Source organism: Oncorhynchus clarkii, chromosome 4, assembly GCF_045791955.1.
Source record: "Oncorhynchus clarkii lewisi isolate Uvic-CL-2024 chromosome 4, UVic_Ocla_1.0, whole genome shotgun sequence".
In the NCBI taxonomy this organism is placed as follows: domain Eukaryota; kingdom Metazoa; phylum Chordata; class Actinopteri; order Salmoniformes; family Salmonidae; genus Oncorhynchus; species Oncorhynchus clarkii.
In genome coordinates, this window is record NC_092150.1 from 41,921,136 (window position 1) to 41,939,038 (window position 17,903).

A 17,903-nucleotide genomic window follows, 5' to 3' on the forward strand; every position below is an offset into this window, starting at 1 on the left:
TGTGTGGAAATGATAACAAAAGTGCAGGAAATGCAGAAATGTATGAAAATACTGATAATCATTTTTTGTTTGAAGTTGGATTGAACACTACAACAATTAGAATGGAGAAAGCCCCTTCAAAATCACTTATGATGTATGTGTTGCCACCCTAGGGTCATGCACTACTCAAAGCACATTTAGAACTTTTATTATTCAGAAACATAAAATACCTTCAAATACTGTCATACCGTCAAATGTGGAAAATATGATGATTCATTTGGACATATCGCCCATCCTACCTGGAGCCAATCTCCTCTCTATCCTCCCTCCCTATTTCCCACTGGACACGCTTTCTCATCAGGCTACCTCTGCTCTGTCCCTGCCCTTTGGCCAGCTCAACCTTTTCCTCTCTGCCCCTGCCCTTTGGCCAGCTCAACCTTTTCCTCTCTGCCCCTGCCCTTTGGCCAGCTCAACCTTTTCCTCTCTGCCCCTGCCCTTTGGCCAGCTCAACCTTTTCCTCTTTGCCTCCCCTACTCCTTTACTTTCTGCCCTTCACCTCTCTACCTCTCCCCCTGGGCCTGGGGCAAGACCTGACCCAATCCTTTCCACTTCTGGTGGGGTCAGTTCCGGGCTGGGAGGGAGAGGCCGGACATGGGGTTATGAGGGAGAGGAAGGGGCGAAGGGCTGTGCAGGGTTAGGGGGGAAGGGAAGGAAGGAGTGGATGCTGGAGGGGAGTGATGGAGGTTCTGCTGTGCTGTGTAGTGTGGCGCTAAGCCTCCTCTGGCTATGCTGTGGTAAATAAGCAGAGGCAGGTGCCAGACAGTCTAGACGGGGCTGATTTGGGGTCCAGGGCCCCTGGTATGTGATACCTGATGCGAGGTGTGTGTGTGTGTGTGTGTGTGTGTGTGTGTGTGTGTGTGTGTGTGTGTGTGTGTGTGTGTGTGTGTGTGTGTGTGTTAGTAGGATTGCACACTACTGACTCCTCACAGGGAGCGGACCTGCAGTGCCCCTGCTTAAAGCCTTTCCTGTTTAATGTTAAATCAGAGCAGGAGTGCTGGGAGACTGGGCAGGGAAAGAGGGGGAGCAGAGGACAAGGGCTGGGAGCAACTTCTTTGTGGACCTGCACCTCTCTCTGTAGTTGACTTCCAGGGTGTTAACTGGTGGCCTAGCCCCCTCTTCTGCTCCACTCATCACATCTCCCCCTCACCGCCCCCTCCACACATGTACAAATACACACACATCCACCATCATCATCACTAAGGACCTGAAGCTTACTGTCTTTTGACGTAATTGAAGGAGACTGTAGGATGCTCTATATAAATCAGAGGCCTTTGGATTGTGGAGGAATGGACAAATTGCAAGCAGGCATGGAATGTCCTCTTTCCATCTCCCTATGTCCACCTCTCTCCTCCATCTGTTTGCAAGCCCTCTCAGTAGTCCCCTGCAGGGTCTTGGCACAGACCTGATTAGACAGAAATGACTGTACCTATACCCTCTACTTATCTGCTCACTTCAGAAAAGGCCTTTCTGTTTCCGTACTCTGCGGTTAACCCAGTGTTTGTCACCATGGCGACCCACTAAATGACTGTATGGACGATATGTAGACCAGTGTCATCAACATGGTGATGTCATTCAGCCAATGATATCACCAAGCATGCATCCATCCTCAAATAGAGAGAAAGGTTTGGGAACAGAGACACCCATAACACACTGACTGACTTCTGGCCAGCTATAATGATTGATGATGAATTGGTATTGATGAATTGATTGATTTATGTATTATTTGATTGCTTGACAGTTGATGAAGATGCTGTTTGATTGTGGTGAGAGCCCCATGGACCCTGAGCTCATCTCCTTTTGCATCAACCTGGCTGCCAACAAGAGGAATGCACAGGTCATCTGTGAAGGTAAAACAAACACACACACCACACATATACACACACACACACACACACACGCACACACTTCTAATCCTGTTTTTACGTCCCTAGGTAATGGTCTGAAGATGCTGATGAAGAGGGGTCTGAAGCTAAAGGATGTTCTGACCATGAAGATGATCAGGAACGTGTCTCAACACGACGGACCCACCAAGAACCTCTTCATAGTGCGTACTAAACTAACTCACACTCAGTCTTTAACACTGATGAGCTTAATCATGCTCAGTATAGATATAGCCCAGGGATGGTCAACTGTCGCTCGGGGCCCTCCTTTTGTAGGCCTGCGGATCATAATATATATATTTTTGGAACTCAGTCGTGGTTCTTACTGTTGCGAGTTAGAATAGTAGAATACACAATGTGCCAATTTCAAAATGGGTTATTGCTTCAGCAGTTTCTCTTAAGTCACTGACAGACAGTTAATTATCACTAAAATCTGAAAACATTTCTCCCCACCCCATTTCAAAATGACTAGAATTGCATGAAAATGAGTTATAACATTGCAACATTTTCTCTACGTCCCATGGCAAAATGTGTAAAATAGCAGGAAATTAACTCCAAAACCTACATATGTTCTCTCCGCTGTCAAGAGGAGGGCCACTAAAATGTCTTGCTCACAAGGTAGGGTGGAAAGGGGCTGGGGGGCAAAAGGCTAGGGCCGGCTCTGACTGCATGTGTGTGGGTATGGATATGCAGACCCATGAGCCACTGCTGCCGCCCGTGAGGAGTTCAGTTTTTTTTGTAGCTTCCATAACTGATATAGGCAGGTAGGGCTAGACAGGCTAACATGATCTGTGTTCTTATAATAGTATCACTGAATCCATAATCTCTCATGGACAGATGCATGTAATATGGTAATAGAGACTGTCAACAGACTGTGGGATGCAAGACTAACAAATAACTTTGTTCCGGTACGCAGATTTTTTTGTCACTGATCATTTGGATAAATCACGATTTCGCAAATCACGATCTTTCAAATTTTGGAAGGGGAGGGAACATTTGGCCCTGCTTGGAACTTTCAGAGAGTTTCCCTCAGGGTGAAGACTTTGCGTTAGTCTCCTCCCAGAACTTAATTGAGCATCGGAAGCAATTACGCAAGATTTTAGTTCTGGGTTTTGTAGATTACTGGCTCCATATCTATGCTTGTTCTTATACTAGTAGCTGAATCCATAGCTAGGCTCCATCTACCCCATACAGGGTCACCTGATATGGAAATGGGGTCGTGGAAGAATTTCAAAAATCCTGGCAAAAAAAATAATCTTGGTCTCTCAATCATTGTGCAGTTGACCTTAACTTCTTGACGCTACCCATCCCTTAAGCAGGATAATTGTCAACAGCAACCGCTGAATAGCATAGCGCCTCAGTCAAATAATATTACTAAAAATATTCATATTCATGAAATCACAAGTGCAATATTGCAAAACACAGTTTAGCCTTTTGTTAATCCACCTGTCGTCTCAGATTTTGAAATTATGCTTTACAGCTAAAGCAATCCAAGCGTTTGTGTAAGTTTATTGATCACATGACAAAACATTAAGTACACTTAGCATCAGGTAGCTTGGTCACGAAAATCAGAAAAGCAATCAAATGAATCGTTCACCTTTGATGATCTTCGGATGTTTTCACTCACGAGACTCCCAGTTACACAACAAATGTTCATTTTGTTCCATAAAGATAATTTTTATATATATAAAATACCTCCGTTTGTTTGGCGCATTATGTTCAGAAATTCACAGGAAAGAGCGGTCACGACAATGCAGACAAATTCCAAATAAAATCCGTAATGTCCACAGAAACATGTCAAACGTTTTTTGTAATCAATCCTCAGGTTGTTTTAAAAATATATAATCGATAATATATCAACCGCAAATGTCTTTCACAGTAGGAGAGGGAATAACAATAGCTGTCCAAATTCTGTTGCGTGAGCAAAACTTATGTGACCTACTTGACGCGATGTTATCGTTCTGGCTCGTTTTTCTAAATAAAAGCCTGAAACTATGTCTGAAGACTGTTGACACCTTGAGGAAGCGATGGGAAAAGGAATCTGGTTGATATCCCTTTAAATGGAGCAATGGGAGGCTATGGAACATGGCGTTTTCAAAATAGAAACCACTTCCTGGTTTGATTTTTCTGCAATATCAGTTCTGTTATACTCACAGACAATATTTTGACAGTTTTGGAAACTTTATAGTGTTTTCTATCCTAATCTGTCAAGTATATGCATATTCTAGCATCTGGTCCTGAGAAATAGGCTGTTTACTTTGGGAACGTTATTTTTCTGAACATAAAATTAGTGCCCCCTATCTTCAAGAGGTTAAAAATCTAAATGAAAATTATTCAAATCTAAAAGTTACGTTTCAACCAGAGAGCGCCCTTAAATCGCGGTAAAAGGCCATACTTGACCGTTGCACTTTAATCTTTCCCACAGTGAATGTGTGGTGGTGAGATAAGATAAAGGAAGTCAGACTAATTTGCAATTTACTGTCATAGCCCCAATTATTAATTCCATCATTTTTCATTTTGTTGGGGTCGTGAGAATTTTATATCAAAATGGGGTCGTGGGCCAAAAATGTTTGGGAACCCCTGACCTCTGTCTCTATGGTAACTGACCTCCCTCTGATCCCCCCTCAGGACTACGTAGGTGACTTGGCTGCTCAGACGGGAGTGCAGGAGAGGGAAGAGTATGTGATTGAGTGTCTGGGGACCTTGGCTAACCTCACCATCCCTGACCTGGACTGGGAACTGGTGCTGAAGGAGTACAACCTGGTGCCCTTCCTCAAAGACCACCTCAAACCAGGTAGGCTCAGAAACCGCCTCAAAGGGGGCGTTTGTGGTGCGGCAGGTAGCCTAGTGGTTAGAGCGTTGGACTAGTAACCGAAAGGTTGCAAGATCGAATCCCCGAGCTGACAAGGTAAAAATGTTATTCTGTCCCTGTTATTCTGTCCCTGTTCCTAGGCGGTCATTGAAAATAAGAATTTGTTCTTAACTGACTTGCCTAGTTAAATAAAGGTTTAAAAAAAAGACCTCCTCAAACCAGGTAGGTCTCAAAGACTGCCTCAAACCAGGTAAGCCTCAAATACTGCCTCAAACCAGGTGGTGAGGGAGGGAGAGTGAGAAAGGGGGGAAGGAGGACTGGTGCTAAAACTTACAGGTGCATTCAGCCTGAAGATCTTGAGACAAGCAAATACTGTACGGCCATTCCACAAGTTTTCAATTTGAAATAATTCTATCCCATGGCTTTCTCCAATCCCTAACCCATAACCTTCATCACTCTATCACTATCACTGACTGATCCAACATCATTGAATGATGTCAGCGATCTTACACACACACACACACACACACACACACACACACACAGTGATATCACACAGTGACTTTTCCCTTCTCAGCTTTGATCTCTGTGACCCCTGACCTCTGCCCCCCACCCCCACCAGGCTCGGCAGAGGATGACCTGATCCTAGAGGTGGTAATCATGATAGGGACGGTGTCCATGGACGACTCCTGTGCTGCCATGATGGCCAAGTCTGGCATCATCTCTGCCCTCATCGAGCTGCTCAACTGTAGGTAGTAGGCCCAGGCCTGCACATGCTAGAAGGAGGGGTTATCCTACTAAAATGCCTGCAAGTTATGATCAAACTGACATGCTATGTGAGCTACAATATGAGTAGTAATGAAGAAATGGAGTGAAATGTATGATACAATATATACAGTACATCGACTTGTATTAGCTTGCTGGTTGAGGGATTGTATGGACATACAGTCTTTCTGTGGACGTGAGCCCAACAGGAGGACGATGAGTTTGTGTGTCAGTTTTTTCACCCCTCTCTGCCTGTAGCCCAACAGGAGGACGATGAGTTTGTGTGTCAGATCGTCTATGTGTTCTACCAGATGGTGTTCCACCAAGCCACCAGGGATGTCATCATTAAGTACACACGTATCCTCCCTCTTACAACCGTAAACCTCAATACAGTTCTAGTCAGAAGTTTACATACACTTAGGTTGTAGTCATTAAAACTTGTTTTTCAACCACTCCACAAGTTTCTTGTTAACAAACTATAGTTTTGGCATTTCAGTTAGGACATTTACTTTGTGCGTGACACTAGTAATTTTTCCAACAATTGTTTATAGACAGATTATTTCACTTATAATTAATTGTATCACAATTTCAGTGGGTCAGAAGTTGACATACACCAAGTTGACTGTGTCTTTAAACAGCTTGGAAAATTCCAGAAAATTATGTCATGGCTTTAGAAACTTCTGATAGGATAATTGACATAATTTGAGTCAATTGGAGGTGTACCTGTGGATGTATTTCAAGGCCTACCTTTAAACTTAGTGCCTCTTTGTTTGACATCATGGGAAAATCAAAAGAAATCAGCCAAGACCTCAGAAAAAAGATTGCAGACCTCCACAAGTCTGGTTCATCCTTGGGAGCAATTTTCCAACACCTGAAGTTATCACGTTCATCTGTACAAACAATAGTACGCAAGTATTAACACCATGGGACCATGCAGCCGTCATACCACTCAGGAAGGAGACGTTCTGTCTCCTAGAGATAAACGTACTTTGGTGCGAAAAGTGCAAATCAATCCCAGAACAACAGCAAAGGACCGTGTGAAGATGCTGGAGCAAACAGGTACAAAAGTATCTATATCCACAGTAAAACGAGTCCTATATCAGCATAACCTGAAATGTCGCTCAGCAAGGAAGAAGCCACTGCTCCAAAACCACCATTAAAAAAAGCCAGACTACAGTTTGCAACTGCACATGGGGATAAAGATCGTACTTTTTGGAGAAATGTCCTCTGGTCTGATGAAACAAAAATAGAACTGTTTGGCCATAATGACCATCGTTATGTTTGGAGGAAAAACGGGGAGGCTTGCAAGCCAAAGAACACCATCCCAACCGTGAAGCACGGGGGTGGCAGCATCATGTTGTGGGGGTGGTTTGCTGCAGGAGGGACTGGTGCACTTCACAAAATAGATGGCATCATGAGGTAGGAAAATTATTGTGGATATATTGAAGCAACATCTCAAGACATCAGTCAGGAAGCTTGGTCGCAAATGGGTCTTCCAAATGCACAATGACCCCAAGCATACTTCCAAAGTTGTGGCAAAATGGCTTAAGGACAACAAAGTCAAGGTATTGGAGTGGACATCACAAGGCCCTGACCTCAATCCCATAGAACATTTGTGGGCAGAACTGAAAAAAACGTGTGCGAGCAAGGATGCCTACAAACCTGACTCAGTTACACCAGCTCTGTCAGGAGGAATGGGCCAAAATTCACCCAACTTATTGTGGAAAGCTTGTGGAAGGCTACCCAATGAAAGAAATAAAAGCTGAAATAAATAATTCTCTACTATTATTCTGACATTACACATTCTTAAAATAAAGTGAGGATCTTAACTGACCTAAGAGAGAATTTTTACTAGGATTAAATGTCAGGAATTTTGAAAAACTGAGTGTAAATGTATTTGGCTAAGGTGTATGTAAACTTCCGACTTCAACTGTATATACCTCAGGATACATCAATATATCTACTGTAATTTTACATACAGTATATTGAGATAAACTGGGATAAATGTATCTCAATTTACCTCAATATGGCCTCGTTTACTGCAGTATACTCCAGTTTACCTCAATATGCCACAATATACCTACATTTACCTCGATATAGACCTCAGAATTACAGCCCAAATAACCCTCAAATATCTTCCTTAATGGCTTTCAATGTTGTCCTTATTTATTTACCATGTTGTTACTATTGGTTACCATGGTAACACAATTTATCACCCTATATCCCGTCTGCTTCTTTCAATGTGTCTTTCCATGGCAACCTCGGTTACCCCATCCATGACCTCAGTGCTCCACACTACACAGTCGTGATCTGAGGTGACAGGCATTAAATTACAAATAGCTTGCAGAAATACTGTATTTGATGTTTTCATTTTATGGAGAATATTACAGAGGGATCTCTACCAAGTGGTCTGCCTTGGGCGAGTTATTCTGCTTTACCATATCTCTCTCTCATCACAGGAAATGTAATAGTTGCTCGTTTGGCCACAGGGCAACTGTCTCATGTCTGCTTTCTATAAATTAAAGAGCAAAAGCAGTATTTCCTCTCTCTTGTTTCTTTCTCCATCAAATACCATACCGTAACTGTGATCTTGATTAAAGAGACACTATTGAATGATCTGTTTGAGTAGAAGGAACAGCAAAATTATCCCCCAGAAAGTGTAGAATGCATCCCTCCCTTTCTCTGTTGTCCTCTCCTTGACTCACTCTCTCCAGAGGCTCCCGCCTACCTCATTGACCTGATGCACGACAAGAACGCAGAGATACGAAAAGTCTGTGACAACACACTGGACATCATCGCTGTAAGTATCTATATCTGTTTAGTTAAAACGTATGCAGTAAGCAATTGTGCTTGTTCCCTGCCATTTTGTTAATTTTTGTAGAACACTTCCCCTATTCTGATTATCAGCTGTTGTCAAGCACAGACAATTCTCTTCCTCAATAGTGTGCAGTGAATTTTTCCAGATGAAAAGCCGAAATGAGTATTGACAGTTGAAGTCGGAAGTTTACATACACCTTAGCCAAATACATTTAAACTCATTTTTTCAATATTCCTGACAATTAATCCTAATACTAATGATTTATTTCATAATATTCCCAATGGGTCAGAAGTTTACATACACTGAATTAGTATTTGGTAGCATTGCCGTTAAATTGTTTAACTTGGATCAAACATTTTGGGTTGCCTTCCACAAGCTTCCCACAATAAGTTGGATGAATTTTGGCCCATTCCTCCTGACAGAGCTGGTGTAACTGAGTCAGGTTTGTAGGCCCTCCTTACTCGCACACACTTTTTCAGTTCTGCCCACAAATGTTCTATGGGATTGAGGTTAGGGCTTTGTGATGGCCGCTCTAATACCTTGACTTGGTTGTCCTAAAGCCATTTTGCCACAACTTTGGAAGTATGCTTGGGGTCATTGTCCATTTGGAAGACCCATTTGCGACCAAGCTTTAATTTCCTGACTTGATGTCTTGAGATGTTGCTTCAATATATCCACATAATTTTCCTTTCCTCATGATGCCATCTATTTTGTGAAGTGCACCAGTCCCTCCTGCAGCAAACCACCCCCACAACATGATGCTGCCACCCACGTGATTCACGGTTGGGATGGTGTTCTTTGGCTTGCAAGCCTCCCCAATGGTCATTATGGCCAAACAGTTCTATTTTTGTTTCATCAGACCAGAGGACATTTCTCTAAAAAGTACGATCTTTGTCCCCATGTGCAGTTGCAAACCGTAGTCTGGCTTTTTATGGCGGTTTTGGAGCAGTGGCTTCTTCCTTTCTGAGCGACCTTTCAGGTTATGTCGATATGGGACTCGTTTTACTGTGGATATAGATACTTTTGTACCCGTTTCCTCCAGCATCTTCACAGGGTCTTTTGCTGCTGTTCTGGTTTGCACTTTTCTCACCAAAGTACGTTCATCTCTAGGAGACAGAACGCGTCTCCTTCCTGAGCGGTATGATGGCTGCGTGGTCCCATGGTGTTTATACTTGCGTACTATTGTTTGTACAGATGAACGTGGTACCTTCAGGTGTTTGGAAATTGCTCCCAAGGATGAACCAGACCTCTGAGCTCTGCAATTTTTTTTCAGAGGTCTTGGCTGATTTATTTTGATTTTCCCATGATGTCAAGCAAAGAGGCACTGAGTTTGACGGTACACCTTGAAATACATCCACAGGTACACCTCCAATTGACTCAAATTATGTCAATTATCCTATCAGAAGCTTCTAAATCCATTACATAATGTTCTGGAATTTCCCAAGCTGTTTAAAGGCACAGTCAACTTAGTGTATGTAAACCAACTGGAAATGTGTTACAGTGAATTCATTATAAGTGAAATAATCTGTCTGTAAACAATTGTTGGAAAAATGACTTGTGTCATGCACAAAGTAGATGTCCTAACCGACTTGCCAAAACTATAGTTTGTTAACAAGAAATTTTTGGAGTGGTTGAAAAATTAGTTTTAATGACTCCAACCTAAGTGTATGTAAACTTCCAACTGTAATCCTGGCATTTAAAGCATGCTACATTTGAGATATTTCAAATAATATAAAACAGATTTTCACATACTCAAGAAGCCTACTATTTAGAACATAAGTATGGTTATTCTGACATTTTCCTCCCATTCATTTCTAACTGAAACTGGCCAGAATTCTGGTTTTCCAGATTTTCTATGTTGTCCTGATCCGTCCCTGTTTAATGCAGGCCAGGAAAAACTGTTTTCTAGCCAGGAAAAACTCCAGATAACGGCATAATCAACAAAGTACTTGCGAAGATGCATTACTTATCTCTCTAATTGTAACATTTAGATTGAATGGACTGGTACATTCTATTCCTGTGTGGTTATGTCCCAGTCATGGTGTGATCTGTCACAGGCCTGAGATCAGTGTAATTAGCTATAGATTACAGCTGGGTTGTGGAGCTGGTCGTGGGGGAGAGGAAGTGTTTCATTGAAATTATCAGTGAGAACTATTAAGATGTGAACCACATGAAAGACCAGGACAGGCTCTGGAGAGTGTCGTAACAGGACGCTGTTGGTGAGCGAAAAAGCAGACCCTACAGACACACACACACACACACACACACACACACACAAAATCATTAGTTTTCAGAGCTGCAGGCTACCTTAGCAGAGCTGCAGGCTACCTTACCTTATTGTACGTTCTTGAATGTTTCCTCTCTGATCATTGTGTCCACACACACCCCACAGAGAGAGAAAAATCTACGTATAGATGGTTCTACTAGGTCAGACAGAAGGATAATTCATGAGGATAATTCTTAGATTCAGGTTTTCTCTGAGGAGGAACATTGGAAATGCCATGAGTACTGTTTTATATCGGCTGGCTCCTTCCCTCTGAGACGTCATTAACTCAGCTCTCTCGTTATGATGGATTAAGCTTCATATAAAACCCTTACTACAGACTAATGGTCCAGGGGAAGTCAGCCGTGTAGTCATTAAGCCGCTTTAGACGTGATAAATCTGCAGCTTGACAAAAAGTGTCACTGCCACTTTGGGGACGGAGAGCGGCCCTGCGATGTGACAATGGGCCCGTTTGAGGCCTGGGCCTTGGGTGGCTGTCAGTGCCCAGGGGGCTCTGCTTTGCATCTGGATGATTAATTTGCAGGGCCTGGCCGAGTGGAGCACATCGGCTCAAAGAGGGTCTTTCTCCCAAATGGCCCACGCAGAGAAAGGAAAACAGAATCTGTGTTCCTCCTCAGCCTTCCTCGGCCAAGCTCTACACACACGCACAGCCCCATCGCAGTCCCATCCATCTCACCGCGCCAGGTTTTTATTAGTAACAGCATCAGTAGGGTGCAGGCACACAGAGCAGTGCATTGTGGGATGCTGTAGTAGTCTGTGGAGGATCTGGCCCTCCCTGCTGAGATGGACCAATATGGTGGTCAGTGGTCCGGCTGGTCCCCCAGCCCTAGCTGACTCCCCGCCAGCCACTCTTCTACAGCCAATTACACTTCCAGTTCAGTTCGGTGGACTCTCTCCGTTTATACAGAGTGCATCTGTTTGCTCCTAAGGCTGGGGTTCAATCAATTGAAGATGGTGGATTTCCATATAGTGCTTTCAGTGTGTGTGCATACCTGCCTGTGTGCTTGCATTCATGTGTATGACTCTGTCTGTTTTTATCTGTGTGTGTGAACCTCCAGTAACCCATACTCCTCTCTCGCGCTCTCTGTCGCTCTCTCTCCTGCTCTGTCGCTCTCTCTCGCGCTCTGTCGCTCTCTCTCGCGCTCTGTCGCTCTCTCTCGCGCTCTGTCGCTCTCTCTCGCGCTCTGTCGCTCTCTCTCGCGCTCTGTCGCTCTCTCGCGCGCTCTGTCGCTCTCTCGCGCGCTCTGTCGCTCTCTCGCGCGCTCTGTCGCTCTCTCGCGCGCTCTGTCGCTCTCTCTTCCTGCTGTAGGAGTATGATGAAGAGTGGGGGAGGAAGATCCAGAGTGAGAAGTTCCGCTGGCACAACTCCCAGTGGTTAGAGATGGTGGACAACAGAGCCATGGGAGACGACGGGGAACCATTCATGTACAGAGACGACGGGGAACCTTTCATGCACAACGGAGACATTCTGGAGAGACCCGACCTCTTCTACAGTGCAGGTACGGCGGGAGGGAGGCAGGTAGGGGAGAGTGGGGTTGAACCATTTTTTTTACATTGTAACATCACTTTTTTTTTTTTTTTTTTTACATTCAGTCAAGGGAAATATAGTATTTGTTCTAACAAAGATCTCTACATACATTTCAGGATGTTGTGTGTCCCTGGAAATAATCAGAAGTCATGTAAACATTAGTTTTTTAAAACCTAGCTTGTCCCAAAAAAAAGTGGTCTCTTGGCACAACTTCAACAGAAAGTTAAGCCACCTTCAAATTTCTGTACTGAATGAAATATTTACCACTACCTTGTTTTAACCATGTCTATCTTTAGTTCCCAAACAAAATTCAATACATTCACAATCGCTTTTTGTCATTTTAATCATTTTAAGCATCTTTTAACACCGGCTTATAACACCTGACAAACACTTTTTTAAACACTTATCATACATAGGCTAGGTCCTGTTACCTCCTATCCCAGCAATAAGGCCTTGCATTACGCCTGGGAAGAAAACACTTGGCACACAACTTGCTCAACTTGCCATTGGCTCAACCATTGGATCAACTTACCCCATGGCCATTGGCTTAACTTACGCAAGGCAAACATTTTGACTATATTAACCCACACAGGTTTATGACCTTATATTGAAGCTTATAGAGAACCCAACTGATGTATACAACAACAAAAAATAATGATCAACTTGGCTTTAGATACAAGCATCATGAAACCACTAACACAAATTAATTTGACTTGTTTTTTGGACCTAACCCGCTTACCACTTTTTCCTTCATAGACTCCATGAAATGATGACCTCTTCCTAAATATTTGGTCAAATTATTTATTTTCTGTATGGTTTCCTTGAAACAAGGGTGGCTCTACTTACCCCTTTGGCTCAACTTACCCCACGCTCCCCTAAAGAGGGAGGGAGGTAGAGAAGGAGAAAGGGGGGCAAAGACCTGACCTCTTCTACAGCGCAGGTACAGAGAGAAAGAGGAGGAGGGTGGGAGAGGGGTAAAGAGCGAGAGAGGGATACTGGAGAGACTCAACCTCTTCCACAGTGCAGGTACGGAGAGCGAGAGTTGAGACACTCAATAGAAAACTTGTCTCTAACTTAAGAGTTGTATGTCTCTCCCCAGATGGGATCATCCCAGCAGACAGTACCATCAGCCCAGAGTTCTTCATAGGCTACCAGAATGGAGACATGGGCCAGGCTGGAGGCTTCCCAGGCAGGTGAGCTCAGAGTAGGTCAGGGGTTGGACTGCACCTCTATCCCCATCCCCTAGAGGCTCCTCTTGGCGGTGAGCTGCACCTCTCCCCCCTCCACCCCACCATCCGCTGGAGAACCACAGCAGGGCTGGTTGTCTTTCTCCTGCATTAACATTTACATTTGAGTAATTTAGCAGACACTCTTATCCAGAGCAACCTACAGTAGTGAGTGCATACATTTTCATACTTTTCCGTGCTGGTCCCCCATGGGAATCGAACCCACAACCCATGCTCTACCTACTGAGCCACATGGGACTGACAGGCTGTCCTGAAGCAGGACAATGACCCCATAGCAAACCGTCTCAGCCTCAGTCTCTGCTGCTTGGTGAACGGTGTTATTCTTCTCCAGTATTCGCTGATCTTTGTTATTGAACCAGGGGCAGGGGCTGTGTCAACAGTCCTCCACTATCCCAGAAGGCCATCAACAGCAATACTGGAGCTTTGAGAATAAACACACACTCTGCTCTACACTGTTGAGGCTCAGATACAGTCTGCAATTAAATAAATATTTATATTTATCATAAAACAAATATTATCCTTTGATTTTTGCTGTCTTAAACAGGCCTAATATGTAAAGTTGAAGTCATTTGACATGCTGTTAAAATGATGAATGGGTGAGGAAATGGGGAGTTTTTTAAAAGTAATTTGTCTTTTTTATTATCAAACATCTTGCGTGCCATAAATGTTTTTTCCTGTCGGAGTATGTTTGTGTTGACTGCTGTTGAGAGGCTTGCTGTGTAGAGCAGATAGCAGGACATTGTGCTGAATCCATGCAACAGTTATTTCAGCTTTCAAATGGATGAAGGAGAGGGGAGGGAGGTAAGGAGAAACCGATAGCAAAGAGAGAGCGAGGGAAGGGAACGGAGAGAGAGCAAGCGAGTAGGAGGCTTTTTCCCCAAATTTCTTTGTAACTGATACCTTTTAAATATACTGAGCAAGCTGGGGGAATTGGCATCTGTAAGAGTGTTTTAATTTGGCCAGTGTACTCTGGAGTGGTCCAGGTTAACACAATAATCAAAGCCAGCTCCAGCGCTTATTTAAAACTGTGTGAAACATGGTGTGAATGGGGTCTTTTAAATGGGTTTAATACAATCACTGTTATTTGTATAAATATCATAATGAGCTATTTTATATGAACTATATAAAATGTCTCTAGTCCCGGGTCGGTGGGAAGGAGCGGGTCCTTTATTTTAAAGAAAGTTCAAATAAGTCCCAGAAGCCTCAGTGGGCCAGGCGACAGAGGCTAAGCGAGGGTGCCATTCGTGTCCCCGTGTGGAAAGAGAAGTGTCTGGGTTTTACTAGAGGTGCACAACAGCGTGAGATTGGAGGGTTTCTGATCCCCCCCACAACACGCGGACAGGCAAATCAATGAGCGCTTTGAAAGGACTGTCAGTGATTGACAGTCAAGAGTGTTAAGGAATGTAAAACTAAAGGAAAACAGAACGGTGTTGCAATCAGGTGAGACGGAAAAAGAGGGGGAGGGGGGAGCTGGTTATTTAGCACTTGTGTAGTGGGTAGCTGTAACCTGAGGAGTGACAGCCAGGGGAGAGATCAAAGCATCTCGGGTGAGAGGGCCGGGCGAGGTGGGAGGGGACAGACGTATGAGGGAGCAGAGGGTCAGGGGAGCAAAAAAAGGAAAAAGGGCCTGCTTCTCTTCCTGTGCACTATGATCTCTGTAGAATGTGTCCCCATACCTCACCCCGGGTTCACTGGGGCCTGTAGTACCAGGGTGGAAAAACGAGGGCCCTTTGTCTGCTAACATAACCCTCCCTCTCTTAAAATGTCACAACACACACGCATGCCTGGAATGGAGGTGAGAGACGAGCTGATTTCCATGTCTCGTATGAGGAAGTGTGTGAGTGAGTTGTTGATCAACTGACCCTCTTTATCGTAACGTGCGCCTTTTAAACCAGTATTCAAACTTTTTTGGGAACCCATTTTTTCCCCCAAAGAAAAACCCCACTACACTCCAAATCTAATGACACAACCTTAAAATCTGTCAATTTGGATCTTTACATCAACAGAACCTTCAATTCATTGCATTTTCATCTCATCAAAATAAAAATAATTACATTTACTCAATAAACCCTGCTGCAGTTCCATCGCGACCCCGACGTTTGAATACCACTGTGTTAATCCTTTCCTCATCACCACCAGAACCAGACTGCAGGCCCTGACCTGAGGTCAGGTTATGTCTCTCTCTTTTTCCCAGGCCCAGGGTGTAGTCAGACAGATGGTCAGTGAGGCAGGCAGGATTTCCAGGTAGGCTGTGAGGCAGGCAGTCAGACAGTGCTATCAAGGCAGCCTGTGAGGCAGCAAGCTATCCAAGCAGGTTGTCTGACTCAGAGCGCTGGTGTTTCTCCAGTGTTTCTCTTAGCCTCCTTTAGCCTGCCTCTCAAATCCCCCCTGACAGCCGAGCGGAGATGAAAAATACATATTCCTGCCCAGTGAGGTAGAGGTTGGGAAGGGGCACGAGGAAGAGGGGGTGGTACAGCGTGTGTAACTGATCACAAAGTGATTTGGGCTAAAAACAACACATGATTATGGGCGCTCACAGGGGCAAAGCAAACAGCTCGTATTTTAATGAGCCTTAGGATGTCGGCCCGGCCAGCCAACAGCTGACAGTGTATAGACCGAGAGAGAAGGTTTGAGGGTGGAGTGCAAGAGAAGGGGACATGCTGTCGTTTGTCGAGGGGCAGTTTATCCATCACGCTGTTTGGTTAATTCACCCAGTCCGAGGTAACAAGACGGTCATGTTGACCCCACTGCACAGCTGAACGGTCAGACCAGCTGGTCACAGCAGAGAGACGACCAACCGTGAAATCGTCCAGCCTTGCTTCCTCTGTATCCACATCCCCATAGTAACTGATTTGTATGGTTGTAGCTACAGCCCCTTTATCATCCCCCAAATAGGCTGGGGTTGCTGGAGGGGTGGAGTGAGGGCATGCAGGTTAGACGGGTCTGGCTGTTGGTCTCTAACGGAGCTGTGTTTTGACATTTAGCTGTTTTTATGTAGTTGGCTCACTGGCTGCCTCCACTGTTTACCCCTGCAGCTACAGGTGCCCTGTCACAGAGCTTCATTGTTATGTCAGAACCCTGTATTAGAGCAGATTAATATTGCGTAAAGTTTTTAAAGATCTTTCACTTAACGTTCAATTATACTACGAAGCCTTTTACCATGTTTTGTTTGTGTCCTTGTATGTTTCACTGTCTCAGAATGCCACCTAGTGGTGGTATTTAGAACCATCTCACATGATGTCGACTCCTGTCTGTGTGTGTTTCTAACCCTTCAGTATGAATATCGATACATTTAGACAGTCGACGGTGACCTCTGGACAGCGCCCCGCCACGGCTTCCGGCTTCCGGCCAGAAGAGCAGTTCTTCTACAGCTAGGCTGGAATCGGCCTCCAGATCAACCAGGTCAAATTGGGTTCAATACACCGCACAGACTGACAACAGCTATCTCCCGTGTAGCTCGCTACGCTACGTAGTGATGAGTGTATCAACACTACTACTGTGTGTTTAACAGCTAGTCGCTTCAAGTGCTCTATTCCAAACTCTAGCAGTGATGATGTTGCTGTTTTATTGAATGCTAACATTACATCTTGAGCTACCCAAACGCTTTTCTGGAAAACAATATTTTTCTAGTTAAGGTCATAAAAAATGGCAATTTGTTTTGAGCTTTAATTGGAATATATTTGCATTTATCTCAATCTGTTCACTATAAGTATGTACCATAATACAAGAACACATACTTAAGACTAAAGTTAACTTATACAGGATGAGCGCTGCTTTGTTTCCATAGGATGTTTTCCACACATTACATTTCCGAAGTAGAGGTGGTTGGTTGGTATTGCACAGTCTTATTCTAATAGTCCAGTGACTGTGACGGTCCTTTTTATAGGTGACCTCATTCATGAGACTGACAGTTTTACTTTGCCTTTGTACAAACATTCAGTAATTATGTTTATTTAACTGTTTTCTTTTATATAAATTAACAATTTGTTGTGTTGTCTCTTCATTGTGCCTGGTGCTCGTCAGAACAAATTTTTCTGTGGTGCAATATTTAGGTGACCATTCCTTGTACCGTCCTTGGCACCCTCAAAGATGAGCAAAGAAAAGGGTATAAAATAAATCATAAAAATACTGAGCTATATTGTATGCTCATTGTTTTGAAAATGATTTTATACTTGTGCAATTGCTCAGAAATAGATTTTGTTTAACAAATAATAAAAACAATTCTCAAAAAGATACGTGTCAAAATGAATGGCACCCTTTAACATGTAAATATTATAATTTTTTTAAAGGTCCAATACAGCTGTTTTTATCTCCATATCAAATCATATTGAATATGATGTCACCATGGAATGCCAAAACTACATCCCACCAAAACAGGCAGAAATTTCAGGCGGTCTTTTCAAACAGCTCACACCAAAAGGGCATTATCATAATTTCCCAGTGTTATCCCAACCTCATAGTGTAAGTATATATTAAACAGAACTGCACTGGGCCTTTAAGTTCATCTCATTTCAACCATTTATACCCAAC

General features: G+C 43.7%; 1 protein-coding gene across 1 annotated transcript in view; it reads left to right on the forward strand.

Moving 5' to 3' along the window:
- Positions 1-17,361, forward strand: part of LOC139406822 (kinesin-associated protein 3-like) — a 51,839-nt gene extending 34,478 nt beyond the window's left edge. The window contains exons 12-20 of the mRNA XM_071149884.1: positions 1,778-1,886; positions 1,971-2,083; positions 4,548-4,713; positions 5,354-5,479; positions 5,755-5,853; positions 8,211-8,296; positions 11,908-12,097; positions 13,226-13,319; positions 16,649-17,361. Of these exons, the coding sequence (XP_071005985.1) occupies positions 1,778-1,886; positions 1,971-2,083; positions 4,548-4,713; positions 5,354-5,479; positions 5,755-5,853; positions 8,211-8,296; positions 11,908-12,097; positions 13,226-13,319; positions 16,649-16,748 (1,083 nt within the window). The 3' untranslated portion in view covers positions 16,749-17,361. The remainder of the gene's footprint in view (positions 1-1,777; positions 1,887-1,970; positions 2,084-4,547; positions 4,714-5,353; positions 5,480-5,754; positions 5,854-8,210; positions 8,297-11,907; positions 12,098-13,225; positions 13,320-16,648) is intronic.
- Positions 17,362-17,903: the final 542 nt, after the last annotated feature.